This window comes from Entelurus aequoreus, linkage group LG21 (genome assembly GCF_033978785.1).
Source record: "Entelurus aequoreus isolate RoL-2023_Sb linkage group LG21, RoL_Eaeq_v1.1, whole genome shotgun sequence".
NCBI classification, from domain to species: Eukaryota; Metazoa; Chordata; class Actinopteri; order Syngnathiformes; family Syngnathidae; genus Entelurus; species Entelurus aequoreus.
Window position 1 is genome coordinate 33,255,576 of NC_084751.1, and position 12,217 is coordinate 33,267,792.

The 12,217-nt window shown below is 38.2% G+C and overlaps 1 protein-coding gene across 2 annotated transcripts in view; it reads left to right on the plus strand.

Moving 5' to 3' along the window:
• Positions 1-1,250: 1,250 nt before the first annotated feature.
• slc12a2 (solute carrier family 12 member 2) overlaps positions 1,251-12,217 on the plus strand; it is a 111,635-nt gene continuing 100,668 nt past the window's right edge. Inside the window, exon 1 of one of the 2 annotated variants that reach the window (XM_062031524.1) lies at positions 1,251-2,188. In XM_062031524.1, the coding sequence (XP_061887508.1) occupies positions 1,625-2,188 (564 nt within the window). In that variant the 5' untranslated portion in view covers positions 1,251-1,624. The remainder of the gene's footprint in view (positions 2,189-12,217) is intronic. The other variant, XM_062031523.1, reaches the window with a different exon arrangement.

Consider the following 12,217-nt stretch of genomic DNA (forward strand, 5'->3'; position numbering starts at 1 on the left):
ACCAGAGGTCCCCAAACTTTTTGACTCGGGGGCCGCATTGGGTTAAAAAATTTTGGCCGGGGGGCCGGGCTATATATATATATTTTAGATTAGATGTATATATATATATATTTATATTTATTTATATATATATATATATATATTCCGAGCGCGATGATGTCACGTTATTGATGGGAAAATGCATTTTTAGACAATATGATTTGCCTCAGCGGCTAGGAGACAATGAGAGTAACAAGAGCAATGGTCTCCAAAGGGCGGCGGAGGGGCCAATAACGACCCAAAGTTCATATATTGCTGGCAAATAAAATCCAACAAAATAACAGTAAAGAAAAAAGCAAAATGACGTGGGAAAAGTCTGAAATGTTGATACTAATAACTAATGATCATATGTTTTGTCACCTATAACAGAAATCTGACCCAAAGTGTTGTTTTTAAATTGTTTTTCTTTTTTTTTTTTTTTTTTTACAAATAAAACAATTATCTGAGCCCCTTCATGTTTGAACGTTTCCAGTATGACCCTTGATGGGAAAAAGTTTGGACGCACCTCATTTAAAGCGTCTGTGAGATCTTCTAAACTAGGGGTTCCCAAACTTTTTGACTTGGGGGGTCTAAAAAATGTGGGTATATATATATATATATATATATATATATATATATATATATATATATATATATATATATATATATATATATATATATATATATATATATATATATATATATATATATTCTGAGCTTGATGATGTCACATTATCGATGGGAAAATGCATTTTTAAACAGAATGATTTGCCTCAGCGGCTATAGGAGACATTGAGAGTAACAAGCGGTAGAAAATGGATTAGAAAGGACAGATTTTTTTAAAAATTATAATTAAAAAAAAAAAAAAGTATATATTTTTTTGTTTGTGGTCCTGTGTTCTAAAATTTTGGGGAAACTAATTCATTGATTCTGTTTTTTTTAAATTACTTGTTATTTTTACTTTTTTAAATTTTTATGGATATTTTAGTACACTCCAACCACAGTATTTTAACAGTAAATGTAATAGTTGTATATCATGTGTGGTGTGCGTCTTAACTTAAGACACACTCTAAGACTCTTAAGTTAAATAACCGCTTTCTCGTAGCATCCCCTTCCCCCCCTCTGGCGCTGCATAGGACCCCACCCCCCACTCATGCGCGCCTGAAAGATGAGACGCGAACATCGACATCTCGCGATGACTCACGAGCCCACCCTTCGCTGATGCCATCGCCGAGCGTATATTACAGCGAGGGAGGCTCCAGGAAGCTAGGAGGAGCTCCGGCAAGGTCGACAGCAGCATCCTGCCCCAAGTACAGGAAGACTGTAGCTCGGCCTCCGTTAGCTCGGGGAAAACCGACAAATATTGTCTTTTTAATAGCGGTTGTAGAAGAATAAACTTAGGAGGTGGCTGAACCTGTCCATATTTTACCCTCTTGTGTCGAGCTAACCGGCTTCGTTTTCGCCACTCAACATACGGCTTTTTTAGCGCTTTTTTTTTTCTAACCAAGTAGTTGAGAGAACGGTAGTCAACTTCTGGATCGGTGTGTGGGCCTAACGTGCCGTTCTCGAACACGGTTCACCCGTTACTTTGTGCGTTGATTGTGCCATGTCAGCGCCGTCGGTCACACCTCCCGCGGCGGCGGCAGCGGAGGGCGAGCTTCTCAGGCCCGACGCCGGGGACAACATGCCGGGTCCCACGCACAGCCAGAGCCGCTTCCAGGTGGACCTTGTGGCGGAGGCGGCGGCGGCTGTCGAGGATAAGTCGCCGAGTTCCGAAGCCTCCACCACTGTCCCGTCTAGCGAGATGGAAACTCCCGGCGCGGTTCCGGAGGACCCGGGGACCAGCGGCGAGGAAGCCAAAGGACGGTTTCGAGTCGTCAACTTTGCGGACCCGAGCGAGGCGGGGAGTCCGGTCTCCCCGGACACGGCGCCGGCCGAGGGGGTGCGGAACGGGGACACGGTGATGAGCGAGAGCAGCTTGCATTCATCCACAGGCGGCCAGCATCACTACCACTATGACACCCACACGAACACCTATTACTTGAGGACCTTTGGCCATAACACCATCGACGCCGTGCCCAACATCGACTTCTACCGGCAGACCGCCGCGCCACTGGGGGAGAAGCTCATCAGACCCACCCTGTCGGAGTTGCACGACGAGCTGGACAAGGTAAGACAACACATGGCTTTGACTTCATGCAATAAAGTGACGCAGTGCTGTCTCATAGTTGCAATCATCTTCCAGTGACGTGTTGAACCACGCATATGCTGGACGATTGAACACATCACAATGCAACGTGCAATTCACAATAAAATCAAACAATAGGCTCCAGTGACCCCAAAAGGGACAAGCAGTAGGAAATGGATGGATAGATTAATTCAAGTCATGTGTTGTGCGAAAATCCTGTCACGTGAACAGACTGAAACAGCATTTTCAGATTAAAAACTGAAGGAATTCAGATTATTTCTGCAGTGTTTACACTTAACAGTTTGCCATGCAGGAAATTATTTAGTACATAATCAATCTATCCTTTGGGCCTTATTATATTTTTTGCTCTGTTAAGTTTTGTTAATGATACTTGCCAGTGCTGCAGTGTTGGCACTAGGAATTTTCCAAATCAAATCATAAAAATGGGGTCCCACGGTAAATTTTTGGGGTCCCACTTTTTTGTAACTTTTGAAAACAAATGATAAATTAGAGATGTCCGATAATATCCGCCGATAAATGCTTTAACATGTAATATCGGTTTCAAAAAGTAAAATGAATGACTTTTTAAAACGCCGCTGTACGGAGCGGTACATATCCGGTAAAACACGGACGTAGTCCGTATACTAGAGTCTAGTATACTCTGGACTGAAGCTGTGTGCCTTAATTGTTTTTCTAGCTGTTGTTTTGAGGCATGTTTAAAAAAAAAAAAAATAATGCACTTTGTGAAAGTCAATGTATAGTATTTCCCATAGTCGTAGTGGGTATCAGGATTATCTCAGGGAGAGCATGTCCCAAATTCCAAGCTGCTGTTTTGAGGCATGTTAAATAAAAAATGCACTTTGTAAAGAAATATGGCAGTGCCATGTTGGCAGTTTTTTCCATAACTGGAGTTGAAGTTGTTCTCTTATTTTGGAAAACCTTGTTTTTGATTGATTGATTGAAACTTTTATTAGTAGATTGCACAGTACAGTACATATTCCGTACAATTGACCACTAAATGGTAACACCCGAATAAGTCTTTCAACTTGTTTAAGTCGGGTCCACGTTAATCAATTCATGGTAAAGTTACATTGTTCAATGCATCCAGCGGGGCATCACAACAAAATTAGGCATGATAATGTGTTAATTCCACGACTGTATATATCGGTATCGGTTGATATCGAAATCGGTAAATAAGAGTTGGACAATATCGGAATATCGGCCAAAAAGCCATTATCGGACATCTCCATGATAAATGTATGCATAACCCTGTTATATCTCACATTCCATATTTCATGTACATAGTGTATACCCCCCCATTTTTTGTATATATTGTTTTTCAAATCACCTGACATGTATACTGTGTATATATGTACATAATTTATCCATTTTTTTAACGTAATTTTTTATATACATGTTACAGGTTATATATCTTGTATTATTGAATGTATTAAATGTGATGAATATTTAATGGATACAATGGAAACGAGCCTTTTGGCTTTTTGTGCCATCCATTTGCCTTTTTAAAGCATTACATGGATTCAATTCTTTTAGATGTCAAACTTCTCAATCAATCAAATATTGTGTTTTGGAAATAGGTTGTGATAAACGTTACTTAATTCATAAAAAAAATAATACAAAAGAAAACACATTTTTATACATATGTAATTTATTCAGTTAGAAACATTCGCTGCTGGTATTTTTGTCTATATTTTCATTTAATAAGTTGTAGGTGTATTTATTTCAGTATAAAAGTGTAAAAAGTTGTTTTGCTTCGGTCATGAAATGATGATAATGGTGTGTCAGGGCATACATGCATATGACAAATTGAATTTATTATTTTCACCTGACAAACGGTAGAAAATGGATGGATTTTCACCTGTATGTAGATCATCAGTCGTTTAAAAAACGCCACATCTATACTTTCATGGTAAATAATGCCAACAAACTTAGAATTTGGCAAGTTAGTTTCAATGTCATTTAATACAGTGGCACTCAATGCCTCTAGCATTTCATCTCTGGCTTTGTGAAGGCCATAAGCTGCAAATTTTTAAAATGGGGTCCCAGGGGCCCCATCAAATCATGAAAATGGGGTTAGAATGCATTAAAACAATATCTATCTTCTTGTCTCCCATAATGATTGTGAACGATAGGCAAAATTCCCCCAAAAAAGGGTAGTTCTCCTTTTAACTGCGCATGGTTACCTAAAAGGCGGAGCATGTTGTTACACTATCAGCATTTAGGTCAATGCATATGCCGGTGGAAAGATGAGTGACTGTTATTTTTCACTTCAAAACACACCCAAACGGGACTTTAGTAAGTTTTGAACAAATAAACCATGTGCATTAAAGTAAAACATTTTAAAACGTTTGGGTATGACATTCTGACAATAACATGAAATTTGAGTCAAAATATCGGGGCCTTTTTAAAGTTAATTTAAATCATACACGCTAGTAATTTACTATTATAATCACTATTGTAATCGTTTGACAGCAATCGTGTATATATATATATATAATTTTAATAAAAACTATGCTATATTGTAATATTTATTGGTATATATATATATTTTATCAATATCACACAGCACGCTATATGCGTTAACGCACTTTTTGTGTCTTTTTACGCATTGAAATCAGAAAGGGCGCGCATTTCCGGAAGTCTGCACGTCCCCGGTACGCAGATTTTTTTTTTTTTACACACCCTTCTCCGGGTCAAAACTGCGGTTTACTTGTTTTTTTTATCGATTATCGCTTTCCGTCTGTGTTTTGTTTATATTCGCAGAGTCAAATTTCTGACCCCGTTTATTGCGTTTTTTTAGTCGACTTCAAGGTAATGAACTTTCCGGTACAATTTCCTCAATTTTGATTCGCTGAAAGTTTTATCAATCACAAATACTGCATTTCCGGTATTAGGACTCCCGCGTGTTATTGTTTTCGTCATGGCGAGCAATAAACCCAAGAAGCAAAGCTTCAATGAAAAGTGGCTTCAGGAGCCACATTTCACTTCGAAACATACCCAAATGGGACTTTGGTAAGTCAAATTCGGTGAATCAAAATTGAGGAAATTGCACCGGAAAGTTCATTACTTTGAAATCGACCAATCATAAACGGGGACAGAAATTTGACTCGGCAAATATAAACAAAACAAAACACAGACGGAAAGCGATAATCGATTAAAAAAACCCCAAGTAAACCGCAGTTTTGACCCGGAGAAAAAAGGGTAGATAAAAATAAATCTGCTGACTTTTCGGAAATGCGCATCCTTTCTGATTTCAATGCGTAAAAAGACACAAAAAGTGCGTTAACGCCAACAGTGTGCTGTGTGATATTGATAAAATATATATCCCAATAAATATCACAATATAGCAGAGTTTTTATTAAAATTAAATATATACATGATTGCTTTCAAACGATTACAATAGTGATTATAACAGTAAATTACTTTCGTGCATGATTTAAATCAACATTTAAAAGGCCCTGATTTTTTGACTCAAATTTCATATTATTGTCAGAATGTCATACCCAAACGTTTTAAAATGTTTTACTTTATAGAACATTGTTTACGTGTTCAAAATTTACCAAAGTCCCGTTTGGGTGTGTTTCGAAGTGGGAAAAAAAAGTCACTCATATTCGCACCGATAGTGTAACAACATGCTCTGCCTTTTAGGTAACAATGGGCGGTTAAAGGAGAACTACCATTTTTGGGGGGAATTTTGCCTATCGTTCACAGTCGTTATGGGAGACAAGAAGACAGATATTGTTTAAATGCATTCTAACTCGTAAATGAATGCAAATAAAAGTCTGCTATCAATGGAGTCAATGGGAGGTCATCTATTTTGCCCATAAGGCCCTCTATAAAAACATCCAAAAACCGCCAACAATTCTCCATTTATATTTCGTGACCTGAGTATTAACCAAGTTTTAGTAATATTGTTATTATAAGCGCTAACCCAAACAAACTTTATAGCGGCGACATGATAGCAGAAAGCTAACTAGCTTCTGCTGCTATATTGACATCATCCGCTGGTGCGCTGCTTTCTCGCTTTGAAGCTTGTGAAAGTTTAAATAAATATAAATGATGCCTCTCACCTGGATAGTAGAAGGATGAGGACATAATCCGACAAGTTGGTCAACTTTGGCATCCAATTTAGACCGGCGAATGGCGAGAAAGACTCAAAGATGCTTGGTTCCACCCTCTTTTATGGTTTGCAAAGATTATAAGTCATTCTTCTTCTCAACGGGAATATATCAACATCTTATCAGTAATCATCCTAGTGAGAGCATACATTGTAAAATTTGTCATGTTTTATTATGTTTGTTGTCTCTAATGAAGTCTGCACTGAGTAGTATTCATTGATGTTGTTGAAGGATAAAGCAAACGTTGTGATGCGTTTGTAAAATTAATGCACCGCCGTATGCTTAAAATGATCAAAATACGTAATTTGAAAACACACATTCAAAACATGTTTTGAATGTGCCTCTTACTACGATGCATATAAACTTAGTGTGTGTATATGCCCGGTGTAGCGATTTGTTTTAACAACAATTTGATATTTGTGTTTGCCGATACTATTCAGAAACAATCTCATTTATTAGAACAAATCGAAATGATTTAATGAGTTGATACCAATTCCGTAAGTTTTTAGCAAAACAAATCAAGCAGTGTGACTGTGAAATAAATACTTATATATACTGGACACTGCAGGTAGGGCTGGGCGATATGGACGAAAAAGTGTATCTTGATATAAAGTATTTTTACTTAAACTTGATATTCGATATATATCTCGATATATTTTCCGGTGAAAATATTTATATAAAGATATTTTCCTGTTATTTCTTGTAACTGAATAATGTATACATGAATTATGGATACAAACAATCAAGTAATCAACAATTAATATATTCACATATTATGTGGGGGGTGTATATTGTAGCGTCCTGGAAGAGTTAGTGCTGCAAGGGGTTCTGGGTATTTGTTCTGTTGTGTTACAGTGCGGATGTTCTCCCGAAATGTGTTTGTCATTCTTGTTTGGTGTGGGTTCACAGTGTGGCGCATATTTGTAACCGTGTTAAAGTTGTTTATACGGCCACACTGTATGGCTGTTGACCAAGTATGCTTGTATTCACTTGTGTGTGTGAAAAGCCAAAGATATTATGTGATTGGGCCGGCACGCAAAGGCAGTGCCTTTAAGGTTTATTGCCGCTCTGTACTTCTCCCTACGTCCGTGTACACAGCGGCGTTTTAAAAAGTCATACATTTTTACTTTTTGAAACCGATACCGATAATTTGGAAACCGATACCGATAATTTCCGATATTACATTTTAAAGCATTTATCGTCCGATAATATCGGCAGTCCGATATTATCGGACATCTCTACTTATCAAATCACTTCTCTTTGTGTTCCGGAAGTCGAGGAGTCACGGTATCTTGCACCGCTGTCACTTCCATTGTGTCGGCCGCATCTTCTGTAATTTAAAGTTCTGTTGTGGCTTTATAATTGTGTTGTGGCATTTGTATTTATTGTGGCTTTTGTAATTGTGCTGAAAGTTGTGATATTGAAATGCCCGGCAGTGGAGAAGGAGAGACAGTCGGAGGTACACTCTTAGACACTTTCTTAACAAGCGGAGTCAAAAGGCACAAGAGCTGCTGTTTTCCACAAATCACGTTTAAACACTGAACACACTGACACCCAAACTCTTGAGTCTTTGTTCACACTGCCACTCTCGCACACGTCTCACACAACGGCACCATCTCTTAAAGGCACACAGACATACATACATGTCACATATAGTACACCATTGTCTTGTGGTGTTTGCATTAATGACCTTTCTTGACCACCGTAGAGATCCGCCATTTTTGCTTGGATGACGCCATAGATGAAAAAATAAAGTTAATGTTCAAAATCTTTATTATTACAAATGCTAAACTTAATATAAAGTCTGCTGTTCTTAATGTTTTCCTTTTTCTGGTATCGATATTTTTTTTAAAACGATATTGGATCGATACCTAATTCTTGGAAGGCAAACTTGCCAAGCACAGATCACTGTACTTGAAATTTAGGAATATAAATCGATATATCAATGTATCAATCAATCGTTACACACCTAGTTTGAATATTTTTTTAAGCGCTTTATAGGGAGTAGAGTGACTCCCATCGGCTCCGTTGTTTGCTCGTATTTATTTACTAGATAGAGTGCATAAACAAAGAAATACAAATGTGTGCTTGTTTTACATAAGGATTGTTAATGATTTTAAAAACGTGCAGTTCCCTGTGTAAGGTAAAATAGCATGTGCAGTCAAAATAAATTGTGGGATTAATCTGTGTTTAGTCATGATTAATGCAATATTTTTTGTGATTATATGCGTGTGTAATTTTGACAGCCCTAATATACAAACATGAAATGAATGCTGAAACTGCTTGTTATAGACTGTGCCTTAAGACTAAAACTCTGTTAGGCTGGTGTGTTTTTATTTTTATAATTTTGTAATTTTGAGGTAACGTTGGTACTCTCACATTTTACCTCTGTGCACTGGTCTTCTGGTTATAGAGGAGAATAGACGTGTTTAAGTCGCTAGCAACGGCTTATTGGAGGCATGTTTTAGCAGATTAATGTTGTTTGGTTGACTTTTTTAATCCAAAGGAGTTCCTCTTTTGGTTTCGTTGCTTTAGCTTCCACTGTGCTCTCTGTCTTTACAATGTTGTTAACATCCATCTTCCCACTAGCTCTCATCCGTAAAGTTATTTCAATTGATGTAAAAGTTGTCCCGCAAAATAACAGTGTTGCTGCAGTTAACCGCAGCCGCACACTTTAAAATTACAGTATTATAATTATGTCATACAATAGACATTTTTATGTCTTACTATGATGTATATCTTAATATCGCACGGAACTTGTAATTGCAATTAAAAATAATTATTAACTGCAGTCAAATTACGCCATTCCAACACACTTTTCAGATTTTGGAACGGTTTGGCTTCGAAGACGACAACAAGTTTTGATTTTGTTCGTCTCAATTGTTCATGTTTTTTTTTTCTTTACAAATCCAAGAGTTTTGATAATCCTGTGTTTCTATTGGGACTGTTATGGATTGGAAAGTCAGACAGATGTGTACTATTTTTGGCATCTGTTAGTTGGGGAGTGAGGTCAGTTTGTATTAGCAGTTATCTCCTTTTGGATCTCCCCCTTTGAACATCCTGGCAACGACCAAACTGACAAGAAAGCTTTTGTTCAAAAAACAATAACCTATGATGATCTCTTAAGTAGCATTTTTAAATGTCAAAGATAAATTTTGTTAAACTTCAGAACATCTGTTGCCTGCGGTAGTCTAACTGATCCATCAAGACCCCGATTGTGTGTCTTTGTTTGCACAATCACTAATAGAAAGCTCTTCCAAGGATTGTACTGTTAACATCTAAGATATGAATAGATGGCATTGGTGCAATGCTATATACAGTTTATGATCAACCCTTTAAGCTATGTATCCCAATGTTTAAAATTATAAATACATTTTGATGCCGCTCCAACAGATACCAAATTTATTTTTAGTAGCTAGATTATTAAATATTTTGTCTAAAACTTTAGGTAAGAGTAGCTTTCTTTTGCTTTTAGTTTATCTCAAATGAGTTATTGTGGTGTTTCAACATTGTACCAAACCACAACTCAATATTAGAAATGTATAGTAACAATATACTTTATTCACGGTTTAATGTTTCTTGGTTTTAAGGTCCCGCTTTTGTTTATTTTTGGTAAACCAAGGGAATGAAAGTCAAAACATAACTGTTTAGTTTATTTAAAAGAAATGATTTAATTATTTTAAATTTAAATTTAAAAATGTCTGGCTAGCAGGGAGCTACTTTAATACTTTGGTGCATGAAAGATGCAATGTAGGTAAATACATGTTAAGCTATTGCAACAAAAAATATTTAGCTTTGTGTGATAAGAGACTAAGCAAATGAGTGTGCCAAGTAGGGCTGGGTAAAAATACATATGTTTTTAACCTTTATTTACCCAGGAATAGCCCATTAAGATTAGGAATCTCCATTACAAAGGGATCCTGCAACACACATTCATTCACCAGTGTGAGTGGCACTTGGAGCGAGGTGGGTGAAGTGTCTTGCCCAAGGACACAACAGCAGTGACTCGGATGGCGGAAGCCCCATTGTGAATCAATGTTTTTTAAATTTAACAATATCGATTCCCCCCACCAGACCCCTGGTAGTCTAGTGGGGGAAGCAGCAGCAACAGTATTACGCTATGCTATTGTTAGCTTTCGACAACAAGCAAAATAAGCTAAGGGACTTATTAGCATTACCACCCGATTCTCTGTGGGCCATGAAGATTAAGTAATGGATCCCACTACAACTTTAATTGGCAAAGATTTACGCCTGTACTCGCAGCCTTCAGGCGGCTCGTTCAGGTGCTCGAATGTAATATAATCAAGAATGTGAAAACGTTTTTTTTATGTTTTGCAAATGTTACTATGTCAAAGCAGTTTGTTTTCATTAACGTTAGGTTTATAGCTTCATGCTTGTGCGCGGGGATAGATGGAGTTTCGACTTGCTCAATGCGGTAAAAGCCACTGGCTGAACTACTCTTCAGCCACCCAGCCGCTACATTAGGGCTGTGGGGACACTCACTTTTAACCCGAGGAGTAGCACACACCGAGCGTGCAGCAGACAGGAGCTATCGCTAGTTGCTGTGCTAAGTTGCTAACAGAACGATAAAACATGAACCGATGAGATTAGTGACAAAGTAGCTACAAGGAGAGATATAGGTTCTCAAGCAATTTGGTGTATTTGTAAATCAAGCTGTAGTAACTCACCAATAGCCAAATGCAGGTGGTGACCAAAGCATTGCATCACTCGGGAGTCGAGAAGTCGGCACCAAAGCCGGCGAGCCGCCGTATTCTTTTTAAAATGAGCGCCGTGGCTCGGTTGGTAGTGCAGCCGTGCCAGCAACTTGAGGGTTCCAGGTTCGAATCCGCCATCCGAATCACTGCCGTTGTCTTTGGGCAAGATACTTTACCCACCTGCTTCCAGTGCCACCCACACTAGTTTAAATGATAAATAAATGATAAATGGGTTATACTTGTATAGCGCTTTTCTACCTTCAAGGTACTCAAAGCGCTTTGACAGTATTTCCACATTCACCCATTCACACACACATTCACACACTGATGGAGGGAGCTGCCATGCAAGGCGCTACCAGCACCCATCAGGAGCAAGGGTGAAGTGTCTTGCCCAAGGACACAATGGACGTGACTAGGATGGTAGAAGGTGGGGATTGAACCCCAGTAACCAGCAACCCTCCGATTGCTGGCACGGCCACTCTACCAACTTCGCCACGCCGTCCCTAAATGTAACATAGATAATGGGTTTCACCATGTAAAGCGCTTTGAGTCACTAGAGAAAAGCGCTATATAAGTATAATTCACTTCACAATTCACTTTAAAAGTTGTGTTGCGTCGTTGTGTGTCAGAGAAGCCTATGTAAACACATAAGAGGCGGGGTTGAGCCAAAGGGAATGCCCTGTGCTTCGCCCGTCAGGCACAGAGAAGAGCAAACAGCCGTAACAAAGGCACATCAAAAGATATCGGTTTGGCGGTATTGTCTCAAGTAAGGCTGGGTGGTATTATAGTTAATACCGGTATATTTTAGAAATATATATATGTATAAATTTAAGTGGCCCAGCCATAGCCCAGACTTCAATTAATCAATCAATCAATTTTCTTTATTTAACCAAGTAACAACTCATTGAGATTAAAATCTCTTTTTCAAGAGCGACCTGACAAAGAGGGCGGCACAAACAAAGTTACAATAATAATAATTACAACAAGACAATACAACAGAACAACATCAGTCATACCACAACAGGTCAAAAATAATTTAAAGCGATTAAGTAATAATTACATTTAAAAGCAAGTACATTCCCCAAGAGAACTGGTTTCTCGATCTTTTAAAATGGACCCAAAGTGATCAATTGTGGTAGCCTCAGATCTTTCTGCAT